Source organism: Scyliorhinus torazame, chromosome 1, assembly GCF_047496885.1.
Source record: "Scyliorhinus torazame isolate Kashiwa2021f chromosome 1, sScyTor2.1, whole genome shotgun sequence".
Classification (NCBI taxonomy): domain Eukaryota; kingdom Metazoa; phylum Chordata; class Chondrichthyes; order Carcharhiniformes; family Scyliorhinidae; genus Scyliorhinus; species Scyliorhinus torazame.
Genome location: NC_092707.1, coordinates 317,207,564 through 317,224,258, shown reverse-complemented (window position 1 = coordinate 317,224,258; position 16,695 = coordinate 317,207,564). Strand labels below are relative to the sequence as shown.

The 16,695-nt window shown below is 42.9% G+C and overlaps 1 protein-coding gene across 2 annotated transcripts in view; it reads right to left on the bottom strand.

Annotated features, from left to right (window-relative positions):
• Positions 1-16,695, bottom strand: part of LOC140424480 (proteasome activator complex subunit 4-like) — a 231,193-nt gene that overhangs the window by 53,769 nt on the left and 160,729 nt on the right. For both annotated transcript variants that reach the window (XM_072507869.1, XM_072507870.1), the window contains 5 exons: positions 14,411-14,542; positions 11,326-11,534; positions 7,472-7,557; positions 4,905-5,033; positions 1,708-1,863 (listed from right to left, as the gene is read on the bottom strand). In XM_072507869.1, coding sequence (XP_072363970.1) covers positions 1,708-1,863; positions 4,905-5,033; positions 7,472-7,557; positions 11,326-11,534; positions 14,411-14,542 — 712 coding nt within the window. The remainder of the gene's footprint in view (positions 1-1,707; positions 1,864-4,904; positions 5,034-7,471; positions 7,558-11,325; positions 11,535-14,410; positions 14,543-16,695) is intronic.

The window sequence follows — 16,695 nt, the reverse complement described above, 5'->3', positions numbered from 1 at the left end:
GAATTCAACCAAATAAATCTCAAGTGTCATTCTGGGCAGGTTTGGCAGGGTGTTTCCCGCTGGCTTTTTGGGTGAGATCCACACGGTATTCAACCACACGTTGTCATTTTTTGGGGCCTTGGGAGTTTCTCCCTGGTCTAGCCCACAGAAATGTTTTCAGCAATGGAGAGCTGAACTCGCTGGCGAGATCGGCTCCTCAGAGATTGGGCCACCATTTTGAAAGGGTGCCCTGATCTCTAAGTGAGGTTAAGGGTCCCCCCAAAACCCCCACCCATCGGACAATTTCACCCTCTGCACACATGGGCATTACCCCTCACCCTCTTGGCAAGTAAATTTTTCCTTTATTAGGATTTAATTGTTGTGTATAAAGATGGTGTAATCCAATAGTCATGCATACATCTATGTAATCATACCAGTGTTCTCCACAGGTAATCATATTTATCAAACCTGGTTGAAGTGTTTAAACTCATCTTTTGCTAATTATCTTTATCGCACATGAAATTTATCTTAACTAGTTGATAAATTATTTAATAACTATGTGTTAATAGAGTGTAAAATCCATCATGTGTGTAATCTAATCCAAATTACACTTAGTGCATGAAAAATGACATAAATTAAGTGATTCTTTTCATTTTTTGATGAAGTAATTATCTTTTTGTGGGTTTGATTAGTCATCATTGCATGAAAAATGACATAAATTAAGTGATTCTTTTCATTTTTTGATGAAGTCATTATCTTTTTGTGGGTTTGATTAGTCATCATTGACCGAAGCAAGCACCCATCCTCTGTAAATCACTGGCCACAGTCTCCTCAGTGATGGACAGATTCTGGTTTTGTAGGGCCAAGGCAATGTTATCTGCTTATATTCGGGCATTGATGAGCAATGGCAACATTCTTGTGGCCCCACCCGGTTCTGTAATCTTAGATCACAGCTGCTGTCATCTCAAAGGCTTTAAACCAGCTTCCTGGAGGGATGACAAGTTATACAGTTCTTCTGTCATTTCCGGTGAATACTTTCGTTTGGGTTGATTATTTATTAGCAAATTATGAATGAAAAAAAAATAAAGATGGATTTTGGTTTCACATGGCTGACTTCCTGGTCAGGGTTCTAAACATTCAGAAAGGTGCAATCTTTCAAAATATAGAAAAGTTAAACTTGTTGTAGGATCTTAAACTGGAGCTCTCATTTAGATAGAACATTGTCAGCTTTCTCATGCGCAACAGCTTGCTTCGAAGGTTAGCAGTAGTTATGTGAGCAAGCCCAATACCTAATTATGTGAAAAGCTTGATCTGACAAACAGCAGTGATAACATTTATATTTTGGGTGTTGAGGGAGGCATGTTTGCCAGGACAGTGAGTAGGGCTCTTTTAGAGATCCACCCACCTGACTACCAAAACAGGTAGACATCATCTCTACTTAATATCTCACTTGAAGAGCCACATCTCAACAACATATCATTCCCTCACCGCTGCTCTGGAGTGTTAGCCTGAATTTATGTGTTCAAGTTCTGGAGCTAGGCTTGAATCATTTGATTCATAGACGAGCGCTACCAATTCGGCCAAGCTGACATGCAAAGCATGGTTTCTGTACATAAACAATTCACAACATAATACATTGTGTAACTGGGGTGAATATAAGAACTAAACTACTGTTTGTAGGTTAGACTGAATTTACCACTCTTTCTTCTGTAATCGGATTGCTCTTACCTCTAATTGCTCATCTTCCAAGAGTTTTATAACTAGCCATCTGATATCTTGGACTACTTGTTCATTGTCCAAAAAAACAAACAGGTTGTAGAACACCATGGTTTGAAGATAGGTTAGAACAGTGTATTTCGCATGCCATGAACTACTCTCTGATGTCTGTGAAAATAAAAACAAACAACTAAAATTATAAATTCAAAACACAGATTTCTGCAATTTAAATAGGCAACCAAAATGCAAAAGTGAGTTTGCAAATTCCCTGCACATTAGTTGTCAAAATTTCAAGGTGGATTGGCCATTCTCAATTGTCCATTGGTGTCCAAAGGTTAGGTGAGGATATGTGATTAAAAGGATAGCACGGGCCTACTAGGGTGTTCTTTCAGAGGGTCAGTGTAAACCCGATGGGCTGAATGGCTTCCTTCCACACTGTAGGGATTCTATGAATTTGATATTTTACACACAATCAGTTAATTCCACAATAATCCAAAAGCTACAGTAATCCACAAGTCATAACTCTGCAGCTATCATATCCAGTTGTGAATGGTGGTAGGCAATTCAGTAAATCCCATGAACATGAATGGTGATGGAGCCAGACAATTTAGAATTCCTTTTGAATGTAGGGCACCCAACTTCAACTGCAGCCTAACCGGTGTTTTTTTTTATGACTTTGCTCTGTGTTCTAATACCTAGGAGTCTTGATACTTTTACACTATAGCTTTATTTAACCATTAAACTAAATTTATTTAACTTTTAAAGACTGGTGTCTCTTAACTCTTAATCTTTACTCTTCAACCTTTGAAGGTATACCATTTCCACTCCTTTTCTTCAACCTCGTGCTTCTTATAATTTAGTGCAGAGAAACGCGAGGTACAAATTAATGAGTACGCTTTTACAATGCCAGGATAAGAAAATAGTCAAAGAGTAGAGAGGTAGCAACAGTAATAATCGGAATGTGCCTTTAAGCAGAGGATTCAAGCTGAAGAAGCCTGCTTGACAGGACATTGTGTTCTAGATTCTGTATTTTGGAGCAGAGAAACAGACTCGTTGGCACCGAGTGAATCTTCGGGACCGGTTTTGGAAGAAGGCGGTTTGATTGTCTAGCTGGCAACCGGTGGGTTTGCCAGAGACAATGTTCTGCCTGACAACAGTCAGTGATTGGTTTCTGCGTGCTGTTTTCTGAGAGAGCTTGGCGGAAGTGATTAGACATTAGAAGGAGAAAGGACAGTTTCTCTCTCGCTGAAACAACTGCTTTATTGTTCTAAAACCAGTGAGTGTCTGACACATCTTTGTTATAAACTTCAAATAAGCCTGAATCTACAGAGAAAGTGCATTAAAGATCCTTTATTCTTTAATTATATTAATAATTTATTTCCCTCTCAACCACCCTTTTCCCTCTGTGTAGTTTGTTTGTGTTGAGAGTGAGATTAGTTAGGGGGGGGCGGGGGGTTGGGAAAGGCTATTAGGTAGTCGGTTCCATTTTTCTGTCACTTCAATTATAATACTGTAATAAAAGATTACTTGTGTTAAAGTTACAAACCTGGTGACTGCAGTTTATTGGGTTCAGCCAAGGTCCTCAGTATTTTAAAAGAACATCTAATTTCACATGTGTTGTGACTTTGGGTCAAGTGGGCCTAGAATTGACAGCGCACTAGCCCATGGTGTCATGACAATAGCCATCTCCAAGAAGAGAGAATCTAACCATATCTACATGACATTCAATGGCATTACCATCGCCGGATCTCCCAATATCAACATCCTGGGGTTTACCATTGATCAGAAACTGAACTGGACCAGCCATATAAATATGGTGACTACGAGAACATGTCAGAGGCTGGGAATTATATGATGAGCAACTCACCTCCTGACTCCCAAAGCCTGTCCACCATCTCCAAGGTACAAGTCAGGTGAGTGATGCCAGATTGAGTGCAGCTCCAACAACACTCAAGAAGCCCGACACCATGCAGGACAAAACAGCCCACTTGATTGACACCCTAACCATCACCTTAAATATTCACTCCCTCCACCACTGGTGCACAGTGTGGAGTGTGTACCATCTATTGCATGAACTCACCAAGGTTTCTTCATCAGCACCTTCCAAACCCACAACCGTTACTACCTAGAAGGACAAAGGCAGCAGATGCATGGGAAGATTCCCACCAGCAAGTTCCCTTCCAACTCACACTATCCTGACTTGGAACTATATCACTAGTCCCTCAAAGTAGCTGGGTCAAAATCCTGGAACACCCTTCCTAACAACGCTGTAGGTATACCTACAACTCATAGACTGCAGCAGTTCGAGAGGGTAGCTCACCACCACTGTCTCAAGGGTAATTAGGGATGGCCAATAAATTCTGTCTAGCCAGTGACACCTGCAGGTCATGAACAAATACATTTCAAAAACATTGTAGGACAAATTGCAGGAGTTGAGATTAAATGATTTATATCGTTACTGCAGAGATGTGACCAATGATGCCCCCACCAGTCAGTGTTAGGATTATTGCATCTTATAAGATCCTAACACTAAAAATAAAATATAGATTTAACAATGCTAAGGGAAAATAAGCACACTGTAATCTGAGACACAGTAAACATTAAATTTGTTTGCAAAGACCACAGACAACTGATCCAACTTAAATCTCTGATGTCATTGATGTTCTTTGTGTCAGTTTTAAAAGTTAAGATCATTTTATCCATACCATTTAGAAAACTGATTTACAGGTTTGAAAAATAGTACCATGCTTTTGACCAACTCTCTCATTTACAAGTCCACAACCCTTGCCTGCCTAGGAGGACAAGGATAGATGGTTCCACTCCAAGCCACACACCAACTCTGAAGAAATATTTGTTATTCCTTCAGCTTTGTTGGACCTCCATGGCGGACAGCATTGTGAGTGGTTGTTCACCACATGGACAGGGGAAGTTCAAGGAGGTTGCCCAGCATCACCTTCAGTTAGGTAATGAATGTTGGCCTTGCTGGTGACATTCACATCACAAGAAATAATTAATTTGATCCACTGGTTATCAGAAGCCAGTTTCATCTGAAGAATTCCCTTTGCATATTGGCATTTACCTTAATTTGTTGGGATTTTTCTTTTCTTGAGAACACAGGGGTTTTGCCCTTAATAACTAGGTTTCTTTATTGTCATTTCCTGTTGCTAAAATCTATGTTAAAAACAGACACATTAAAATACCCAATTTACCTGTTTTACAACATCTAGCACCATGAACACTTGCTGGGGATACAGCAATCCCTGAGACATGAGTGATAAACACATTTTTGCATCCCTTTTAAGTTCATCATAGCTCTCATCATTTTCCACAGGAGCAATCTAAATGTAAGAAAAAATGAAGTTTAATTTGCAGTCTCAGTTTAAAAATCCAAGTAAACAAAACTTAGAATGTCAATGGGACAAATTAATTTGGCAAGAAAAATGCTGTAAATGAAACTGGTGCATAATGTGACCAGATAACTAAATTTCCTCCAAATGAACAGAGGCTATTTTTTTCTTTTTAAAACACCACTTCAGCGAAAATTTAAGTTCGAAACCTTGAGAGGAAATTAACGTTATAAGTGATTATGTTTCCTTTTACTGTTCCGTTATGAATTGGCTGAAACTTAGAGGCATCAAAATGTCAGAAAGTAAAGCAGAGGGAAATAACAGCAATAACACAAGACGCCGTCTCCAGCCTCTTCCATGCAGCCCCCTCCCCCTCCATCACCCACTTGCGCACCATCATCGCATTGGCGGCCCAGTAGTACCCACAGAGGTTGGGCAGCGCCAGCCCCCCTATCTCTACTCCGCTCCAGGAACACACTTCTCACCCTCGGAGTCCCTCGCGCCCACACAAACCCCAGAATACTCCTGTTAACCCGCCTGAAAAAAGCCTTCGGGATAAACACGGGGAGGCACTGGAACAGGAACAAAAACCTTGGGAGCACCGTCATTTTGACTGACTGCACCCTACCCACCAAGGACAGCGGCAACGCGTCCCACCTCTTGAACTGGACCCCCAAACACCTGAAGCTCCTCTCCGCCCTTTTTAGTGGGAGCTCGCCAATCCCTCTCTCCTGGTCCCCTGGATGAACTACGAACAACTCGCTCTTCCTCATGTTGAGCTTATACCCCGAAAATTCCTTGTAAAAGTCCCTGAAGACCCCATTGATGCCAACCCCACTCCGCACCACACTCCCTCCCCTGTCCTTAACTCCCCCATCTCCCTAGCTGCGTCCTGCTTCCGAAGCTGATGCGCCAATATCCGGCTTGCCTTTTCCCCATACTCATAAATTGCCCCCTGGGCCTTCCTCCACTGCACCTCCGCCTTCCTGGTGGTCACCAGATCGAATTTGGCCTGGAGGCTACGCCTCTTCCTCAACAATCCTTCCTCGGGCTCCTCCGCATAACTCCTGTCTACCCTCACCATCTCCCCCACGAGCCTCTCCCTCCGCTCCGTGTAGGCCCTAATGGAGATCAGCTCTCCCCTCACCACCGCCTCCAGCACCTCCCATACCATCCCCACTCGGACCTCCCCGTTGTCGTTGGTCTCCAAGTACCTCTCTAAACCTCCTCGGACCCGCTCGCTCACCTCCTCGTCCGCCAACAGCCCCACCTCCAAGCGCCACAGCGTGCGCTGGTCTCTCTCCTCCCCATCTCCAAGTCCACCCAATGCGGGGCGTGGTCCGAAATGGCTATTGCCGAATACTCAGTATCCTCTACTCTCACTATCAGCGCCCTACTCAAAATAAAAAAGTCGATTCGGGAATAAGGCTTATGGACATGTGAGAAGCATGAAAATCCCCTAGCCCCCGGCCTTGCAAATCTTCAAGGGTCCACCCCTCCCATCTGGTCCATAAACCCCCTCAGCACTCTAGCTGCCGCCGGCTTCCTACCCGTCCTAGACCTGGAGTGATCCAGTGCCGGATCCAGCACCGTGTTAAAATCTCCCCCCCATTATCAGGCCCCCCACTTCCAAGTCTGGGATCAGACCCAACTTACGCCGCATAAAACCTGCATCGTCCCAGTTCGGAGCATACACATTGACCAGTACCACCCTCTCTCCCTGCAACTTACCACTTACCATTATGTACCTACCGCCATTATCTGCCACAATGCTCGACGCCTCAAATTACATCTTTCCCACCAAGATCGCCACACTTCGATTTTTGGCATCCAGCCCCGAGTGAAACACCTGACCTACCCACCCTTTCCTCAATCTTACCTGGTCTGCCACATTCAGGTGTGTCTCCTGGAGACAGGTGGGATTTCTTGACTGGCAGTACCTTTAGGATAGCACATTGGCTAGAACTGCTGCCTCACATCTCCAGGGTCCCGGGTTCAATTCCGGCCTCGGGTGACTGTGTGGAGTTTGCACTTTCTCCCCACACCTGCGTAGATTTCCTACGGGTGCTCCGGTTTCCTCCAACAGTCCAAAGATGTGCAGGTTAGGTAGATTGGCCATGCTAAATTGCCCTTGTCCAAAAGGTTGGGTGGGGTTACTAGGTTACAGGGATAGGGTGGAGGTGTGGGATTAAGTAGGGTACGCTTTCCAAGGGCTGGTGCAGACCCGATGAGCCAAATGGCCTCCTTTTTGCACTGTAAATTCTATGGCCTTGTATTTCCATATGGGAAAAAGGGCATTGCCAGAGAGAGGCCATCTGCTCTTTGGCAGCAGAGACCAGAAAACATCTGTCCTGTATAATTTTAAGAACCATATTCTTAAATGTGTTAAGTAAATTAGAACTTAATACAAACACGAAGATTACACAGACCTTGAATAAAAGTGGCATAAGATGGAGTTGCTCAGCAACTGCTGTCGAGAATGTCCTTCCTGCACTTGCCATTAACCACTTCAACACTATGCAGCAAAACAAAGCATGTCATTGGTTAGGATGGCAATATCTTCACTGTTTTCATTGAAGTCTTAATTTTACATAACAAAGTAATAAAAAAAGTATATGCTCCACTTCAATATAGCAACTTTTAAAATATTTATCAGAAGTAAAAATAAGCCTGTGTTGCTAAATAGTGCAAATACACCTGCAACCTTTGGAACGAAGTATGAAATGGATTAACAAAATGCCTCGCTACAAGAACTACTGAGATTACCTACGTATTCAAACAATAGTATTTAATCAAGATTAAGCAATATTGTTTATCATAGCGATCAAACTGTAAATGCAAAAATACCCGATGTCCCATGTACCTGACATAAAAGCTTGGGCATTCTAAGTGCAAATGTAGTTTTCACACCACTATAACTGAACAAATTTATTAAATCGCTCTATTACATCATTTGACATTTTGAAGTAAAAGGTATTACACACATACTGAAAGGTACAAGCCCCACAGGTAGAATATTTGTGATGCTGTTTACTTATTACTTTACAAAACCCAAATAATTACTTGGTTCTTTCCCATCCTGAACCTTTCACTGCAATGCTATGATGATTTTTTTGCTCTACCTCCCACACGGGATTTTGAATATTTGTCGAAGATACATGTATTCATTTATCTTTTTGTGCTGGAAACCTTCCTTCCGCTCCCCACCACCGGGAGTGGATTTGCAGTTCCTGTTGGAATTATTGGTGTACTCTTGTCAAGGAGAGTATTCCACATGTTCAGCAAAGAGAGACAGAAAAGTTTAGGGACGGAATTCCAGAATTTAGGGTCCAGGAAGCTGAAGGCATGGCCATCATGGTGGAGCAATTAAAACCGGGGTGCTCAAGAGATTAAATGGAAGGGTATAGTTGTCTCAGAGGGTTGTAGGACTGGAGGAAATTATAGAGCTAGGGATGCTATGGAGGAGGATATTCAATGTCCAATTTTGTTTAGTAATGGCCCTTCAAAGTCTTGGGACATTTTACTGCATTCAATACTCTTGGAATTCTCTACCCTAGAGAACTGTGGAGGCTCAGTCACTGAGTATGTTCACGACAGAGATATGGGGAAAATGCGGGAATATATCATTGAGGTTGTTGAATGGCAGAAAGGCAGCAGTGTTCTAATGGAGGCAAATAATGATGGCTTCTATTTGCTTAAGAAACTTAACTCATTTATTACAATTTTAGAGGAGGGACTGAAGCCAAGGACAGAGAATGTATGCTGAGAAATATTATTAACAGTGAGGAAGCATCAAGAAAGATTGTTGTTTGTCCTTCGGTCATGTGAGAGTACCTTTAAGAAATGGGTGTTTATAAATGGGTGTGTATATAAATATCTGTAGTGAGAGTACCTTTAAGAAATGGGTGTTTACTACTGCAGTGATGTCAGAGAGTGGGTGGAGCTGGGCTGTTTGTCAGCTTTTTTTACTTTCGTTTTAGGCTGTTTGCTGCAGGGTGTGTTTTAGTTTCGTTTTCAGTGTTGGAGCTGAAGCCAGACAGAGCAGATGTACTGTTGATCTCTCTACCATGAAAAGACCATCACTTGATCATTTGGTGATTTCAGAATTATAAATGTTCTCAGTAGTGAATGTAAACCTAATGTGCTTCTGTTAAAAGGTGTTTCTTTTGTCTTCTGGTTGTTGTTTGGGAAGTTATTAAGGATTACTTGGTGTTGTATTCTTTGGGGGTTGTATTTGAATTGATGGTTGCTAAGATGTTCACTGTATGTTTTAAAAAGGTTAACTTGAGTTCATAGAATAAACATTGTTTTGCTTTAAAAAATACTTTTCCATTTCTGCACCTGTCGAGTAGGCCGTGTGCTCCCCATACCACAATCTATTAAAAGTTGTGGGTCAGGTGAACTCCATGATACACTTTGGGGTTCTCTAAACCCTGGCCCATAACACTTCAGTATTGAAGAAGACCATCTTCATTTGTCATCCAGGCGTTGAGATGTGTGGATGCAAAGGTGGCTGATACATCCTATCTTAGCATGAAACGTTCGACAATGACACAGGTAGGTAGTTGGAGGTACTGTTCTCATGGTTTTTACGTGCCTTGCACTTGTTTTGAATCAACACTTTCCGTTGTTCCTTGTATGCTGATGTACGATTGGCAATTACACTTCTCAAGCTTGAGGAGTCCTGGGCAAGGGTCTCCCATGATGCAGTGTCAATTTTGAAGTCCTCGAGGGAGACTTTCAGGGTATCTTCTGGTCGCCATGGGAGTGTGCTTCATTCTGCAGTTCACTGTAGAAGATTTGCTTAGAGTTGGTTGTCAGGCATTCTGGTGACATGTCTAGCACATTGGAGCAGTTTTTGTTCTAACATTGTGAAGATGCTGACCATGTCAGTTCTCCCAAGGAACTTTATATCTGGGACTTTGTTCTTCCCACCTGATGCCGAGGAGCTTGCACTGGCAGCAAAGGTAGAAGCACTTGATTTTCTTTGCGTGTCGCTGGTAGACATTCTAGGTCTCACTTATGTAGAGAAAGTGGAGAGGCCGACTGCTCTGTAGGCCTTGAGCTGGGTTTTAAGGCTCACTCCTCTACATTCCCTGAATGATGAAATCTTTCGAAAGGTAAAGTTGGCATGGCTGGTGAAAAGGGGGAGGAGAACACGAGGCCTAGAAAGAGCTAAAAAGAATAGCTAGAAATAGGATGAAAGCAAAATGCTGCGGATGCTGGAAATCTGAAATAAAAAGAGTTAACTCTGTTTCTCTCTCCACAAATGTTGCCAAACCTGCTGGGTTTTTCCATCACTTTATTTTTATTGTAGCTAGAAGCTGGGGTTTGGGTGAAGTGCAATGTTCCCTTGAAGCTGTCTGCACGTACATCATACACAAATCACGGTAATGCTGTGCAGGCTGTTTACAAACTGCCTCCTTACAACCTGTGTGCAACTGCGCAAAAGGATTATCAGTCCGTATTGAAATAAACAGGCCACGATTAAGAAAGAAAATTTAGAGGGAGCACTGGTGCAGAGTAGTAGCTAAAATGTGCAGGCAAGTGGATATGGAGCAAGATTTTAGATGGACCAGTAGTAGATATTTATGGATAGCGGTCAGGATATTTATGGATAGTGGTCAGGGAATCATAGGATAGGAGCTGATACTGATGTTTCTGCAGCTTGTTTCCTGTCTCTCTCAACATGATTTGTTGGATGGGCTTACGAAACAGATAAGTTTATCAAATGGGTCCTAAAAGCACAGAATTGGCACTCTAATACAATCAGCATTTGTTGCTGGTGGCCACGAACATGCCCAAATTTAGAAACAATGGGCATTGGCTATCTGTTAAATTCAACCGTAGATCAGGCATAAAGCACTGTTGAATTTAAGCCCAATTATGTTTGACATCGTACCGTTCATCAATCTTCAGGTATCACATAATGTTTAATACAATGACAATTTAAAATATATTAATGGGCAGTGTCACAGTAAATTACAGAAAAATTCTCCAGGAACAGAAAAGATCTGAGTCACAATGTCTATAGCCTGCTTGTGGAACACTGAAGTAACTCAAGCAATGTCTGCCTAAAGATTAGTCTTTGCAGCCTTCAACAGGCACAGCTTCACTTCTCGCTGAATAATATTGTTCGCATATTGTATATAGCTCAACTCATTTAAACATCCAACATGTTGTGTTTAAAAGGGGATAGGCAAGGTTTACCAATTCTCCATCTTAGTAATTCCAACTATACTTCATTCAGTAAATTATAGATAGAAAATTGCCTCCCGCCTACCTGTTTTCAGAAGTTTAATAGCCTGGGTTCTTTCATCTTGTTCCCCAACACCATTTTCCTCAACAATGTGATTTTGTATCTCTTCATCAATTTCCATAAGTGGCTTAAGTTGCACTAAGATACGACTGGTGAATTCAGAGACATGTGGTGACAGAGTTGGATTTGAATTTGGTAGGGTGATGTCGATCATGAATAAGTACGTTAGAACGCTATGGAGAGAACATTTGAGAAGTAAAATTAATAAAGGAATGTGTTACAAAATTGGCACAAATTATATGCATCATAACAAACCTCTTGAATTTCAGTGGTATTTAACAAGTTAAAGGATTTTACAACCACAAATGAAGAGCAGTTGGAACCCAAATTGGTTCGGGTTTATTTTTGATAAAACAACCACCGATTCAATGTTGACCCATATTGGTAGCAGCGATTAAAATTCATTCAGCACATGCAAGACTTGATATGTTATAAAATTTGATCAGTAGTTTAAGATACGGAGTTACATTGCCCCATTTATGCCTTGAGTAAAAGTCATCATAACAAATTCCAGCACCCCCTGGCATAACTCCTTGAATTGCCCTTTCAGTGTCTCTTGAAGTCTTCTACATCTTTCAATTGGACCTGCTTTATTTAACCCCTTCTATAATACAAAAATTACTAAATTTCACTAAGCCAATCATTAACTTGCAGCCATTGTCATATTGTGTAACTATAGGGAGAGGACGTACACAAGGCCCTGACTTTGCTCGAATAGCACCTATGTTTTCCGACAGCTGAAATTATCAGTGCAAATGTCGCAATATAAAACGGACGTCTTTTACACGGGCCTTACGGTCCAATGATTCTGGCTAGAGGTCCCCCCTCGACCTGTCTCAGATCAGGGGCGAAATTCTCCCCAAACGGCGCGATGTCCGCCGACTGGCGCCCAAAACGGCGCCAATCAGACGGGCATCGCGCCGCCCCAAAGGTGCAGAATGCTCCGCCTCTTTACATAGATTACATAGAACATACAGTGCAGAAGGAGGCCATTCGGCCCATCGAGTCTGCACCGACCCACATTAATCCCTCACTTCCACCTTATCCCCGCAACCCAATAACCCCTCCCAACCCTTATGGACACTAAGGGCAATTTCAGCATGGCCAATCCACCTAACCTGCACGTCTTTGGGTGCCGAGCCCCAACATTGAGGGTTTAGGCCGACGCTGGAGGGATTTCCGCCCTGCCAGCTGGCGGAAACGGCCTTTGTTGCCCCGCCAGCTGACGCGGAAATGACATGTCGTGGCGGCACATGCGCGGGAGCGTCAGCGGCCGCTGACAGTTTCCCGCGCATGCGCAGTGGGGAGAGTCTCTTCCGCCTCCGCCATGGTGGAGACCGTTGCGGAGGCGGAAGGGAAAGAGTGCCCCCACGGCACAGGCCCACCCGCGGATCGGTGGGCCCCGATCGCGGGCCAGACCACCGTGGGGGCACCCCCTGGGGTCAGATCGCCCCGCGTCCCCCCCAGGACCCCGGAGCCCGCCCAGGCCGCCGGTAAATAGGTACTCTAATTTACGCCGGCGGGACAGGCAATTTCTCGGCGGGACTTGGGCCCATCCAGGCTGGAGAATCGAGCGGGGGGGCCCGCCAACCGTTGCGGCCCGATTCCCGCCCCCGCCCAATCTCCGGTACTGGAGACTTCGGCAACCAGCGGGGGCGGGATTCACGGCGGCCAACGGCCATTCTCCGACCCGCTGGGGGGTCGGAGAATGACGCCCCTGGTCACCAGCCCTCCCTTACTTGTCACATATCAGGTTTGTTTGGTTGTGGGGAAAAAATCTGACTCTGCTTGCTATTCTACTCTTCTATTTTTGCGGTTCTTCAGTTTTAACCAATATTACTCATTACATTTTAACCTCGCCTACTACCCATATTTTCTTCATGTTACCAAGGCAAAATGGCCTCTTAAGTTCATACAAAGGCAAAACAGAACACATGTATATGTATACATGTTCTTGAGATTATATGTTGGCAGTATTCTAACTGACAGACTTTCTACGCAATTAGTGAATACACTGGGGAATCCTCCCGAACACCAACCAAATACCCCAACAAATTACAGGTATATTTTTCCACCTTGAAAATGTTGTACATTTGGAGGAATCATTTCAGAGAACTATTTTTTTAAATAAGAATCATATGGATCAAAAGATGTGATGCTAAATCTTTGGTCTGTAATTAATTAGATGATTACTATCTAGTGATTTCTGTTGGAATGTGGCATTAGTGGCATAAGGATTGGACTCTGCTAAGCCTGCTGCTTCCCACAGGAGACAGATATAGAGTCAAAATACAGACAGATAAATGGAAAGGGAGGAGGAAGTGAAAGCAGCAAGAGAAAAGGAAGGAGCAATGGGAGAGAAAGATAAAGAAGGGGAGAAGGATACAGGCGAGTGCTCCACAGAAGGAGAGGAACAGGAGGAGAGTAAGAGAATGGGTGCTGTTCTCAAAATTAATTCCTGGCATGTGAGAATCACTGGCGTGACTGGCATTTATTGCCCATAGCTGCTCTGAGAAATGGTGGGCCTTCCAGCATTTTGAAGCAACTGAATGCATTACTTGGCCACTTCAGAAAGCAGTTAAGCAACAGCCTCGTTGGTTTGGGACTGGAGACTTAAGATGCCAGACTAGCTAAGAATGACGGGCTTCAACATTTGCATGGTCACTTTTAATGATGCCAGTGATTTATTAAAACTCAAATCAAATTCTTAAACAATTAGCCTCCCAATGACCATGAGTAGTAACACCATGGATGTCTGTCAATAAATTCTTATTAAAATTATTTCTTTGCAGAATTTTGTTAGCATCACAATGCGATCAAAAAGTACAGCTTCATTTCAAATGATCATGGTAAATTATGAACTAGACACATTCTGGTCACGTCTTCAGTAAAGGTGGCTGTAGGATTCACAATACCTCTTAAAACTTAGTACTCAAATGTAGGAAAAATAAATCAAATCCAGAACTGTGTATATATATATACACTTATTAACAAAAATATATTGAAATGCTTTCAAATACTACTAAGTAAAATCTCGATAAGCACTCACCTTCCTATCCTTTCTCGCACATTTTTATAGACCTGTGTGAGTTTGGGCTCAAGGTACTGAAGAAGTCTATGCATCAGTTCAGGTACTCTCCATTCTTGCTGCGCCAAACCACCCTGTAAAACGTATAGTCGGCTAACAACAAAACACAAAGAATGTGAACTGGTAAATGATATGCATTTCTTGCAGATCAAGGTGAATGAGCCCATGATTTTTTCTTTATGAATATCATTACAGATGTGATCATCCTCATTCCTTCACTTTCGTTCATCTTTGATATCATAGAATCATCACAGTGCAGAAGAAGGCCATTCAGCCCATCGAGTCTCACAGACACCCTCAAGGAGCCTACCAATGCCCACTCCCTCGCCCTATCCCCGTAACCCCACCTAACTTGATGGGTAATTTCATCAAGGCCAATCCACCTAAGCTGTACATCTTTGGACTGTGGGAGGAAATAATAATAATAATAATAATAATAATAATAATAATAATAATCGCTTATTGTCACAAGTAGGCTTCAATGAAGTTACTGTGAAAAGCCCCTAGTTGGCACATTCTGGCGCCCGTCTCCGGGAGGCCGGTACGAGAATTGAACCTGCGCTGCTGACATTGTTCTGCATTACAAGCCCACTGTGCTAAACCAGCCCCTACCACGGCACTCAGAAGAATCCCACACAGACATGGGGAGAACGTGCAAACACCACACAGTCATCCAAGGTGGGAAGTGAATCCAGGTCCCTGATGCTGAAAGGAAGCAATGCTAACCACTGTGTACAGCCTATATACGTCTTAAATTCATACCGCACTGATGGAGGCCATTTGTAACATTGAAACGATGTTGGTTCTTTGAATCAGCTATTGAATGTGTCCTACTATTCTGCTGGTTTCCAATGACTATACAAATTTCTCCTTTCCAAGTATATATCCAATTTTTCTGGGTGAATTTACTGTTGAATCTTTCACCGTGGTTTCAAACAGTGAATTGCAGACCACAACAATGCAAAAAAATTCTTATTCACCAAGATCAAGGGCATGGGGGAGGGCAATGGAGGGGTGAAGGGCAAATGGGTGGGAGTGGAGGGGGAGACAAAGGCAGGAAGTGAGAGGGTGAAGGCAGGAAGTGAGGGATTGATGATGGAAGGGGGAAGAGGTAACACTTGGGGCACAGTCCCAAATGTTTTAGTCATTGGGTCTTATCTTTGGCTGTGTAATGATGCCAGTACAGATCTTTGCTGAATAATATATAGGTTCAAGATTTGATCCTTGGTACGATGATTAACAAGCTGCCAACATCCCTTGAGCTTGGGAGGAGTGAATAAATCAGTCAGGGTTTCCTGTTGCCAAGTGTTCATCTCGCTGTTAAGCAAGAACAGAATTATGTTCAGTGGTGATATACCAATGAGCTTAACCTGGCTTTGCTCCAAGATACTTGTTAAAATTCTTTCATGTAATGTGGGCGTCAATGGCAAGCCAACATTTGCTGCCCATCATTAATTGCCCTTGCTCGGCCAGAGGCCAGTTAAAAGTCAACCACACTGCTGTAGACCAGACCCAATAAGGATGGCAGATTTCCTTCCTTAAAACACATTCGTGAACCAGATGGAGTTTTACAACATTTGAAGATAGTTTCATGGTTGCTATTGCTGAGACTATAGCATCCATCAGCTGGCGTTGTTTGAGGCCATCTCCCCAGTAAGCCCCTGGATTACTAGTTAAATTACATTATCTGTACACCCACCATCTCTCCATAATCTTATCTGGGGAAGTTAACACAGATGGTTGACAGCTATAGAGGTATGCCTCAACTTTGTTCAGCAGCTTTGGGAAGTAGGACATTAAACAAAAGCCATATTTTTGATATGGTTATTCACCAATCCTATTCCATTATAAGCAAAAATCAGGTTCTTAAATTGAGACTTCAGCAGAGATCTCAAGGTAATGCAAAAAACTGAAGCATGTAAAAACAGCCTGCTCCACATTGTGTCAAGTCAAAGAGAGATCAGAAAGGCAGAGAGGGAAGGCACTCTGCATGTGAAAATTGAAGTATATTCAAGCAATCAGGGAGGAGATATTATGCAATCCATCGTCCTTCCTCATTAGCTCAAACATTTTTTTTTAAATATGTTTTATTGAATTTTTTTTCCCAAACAACAATTTTTCCCCTCTTACAAAGCAAAGGCAACAATAACAATACAGAAATTTTTAACAATACACAAGTAACAAAACCCCTTTATCTTTGACCTAAACTAAACTAACCCCCCCTCCCCCCTCCCCCCGGGTTGCTG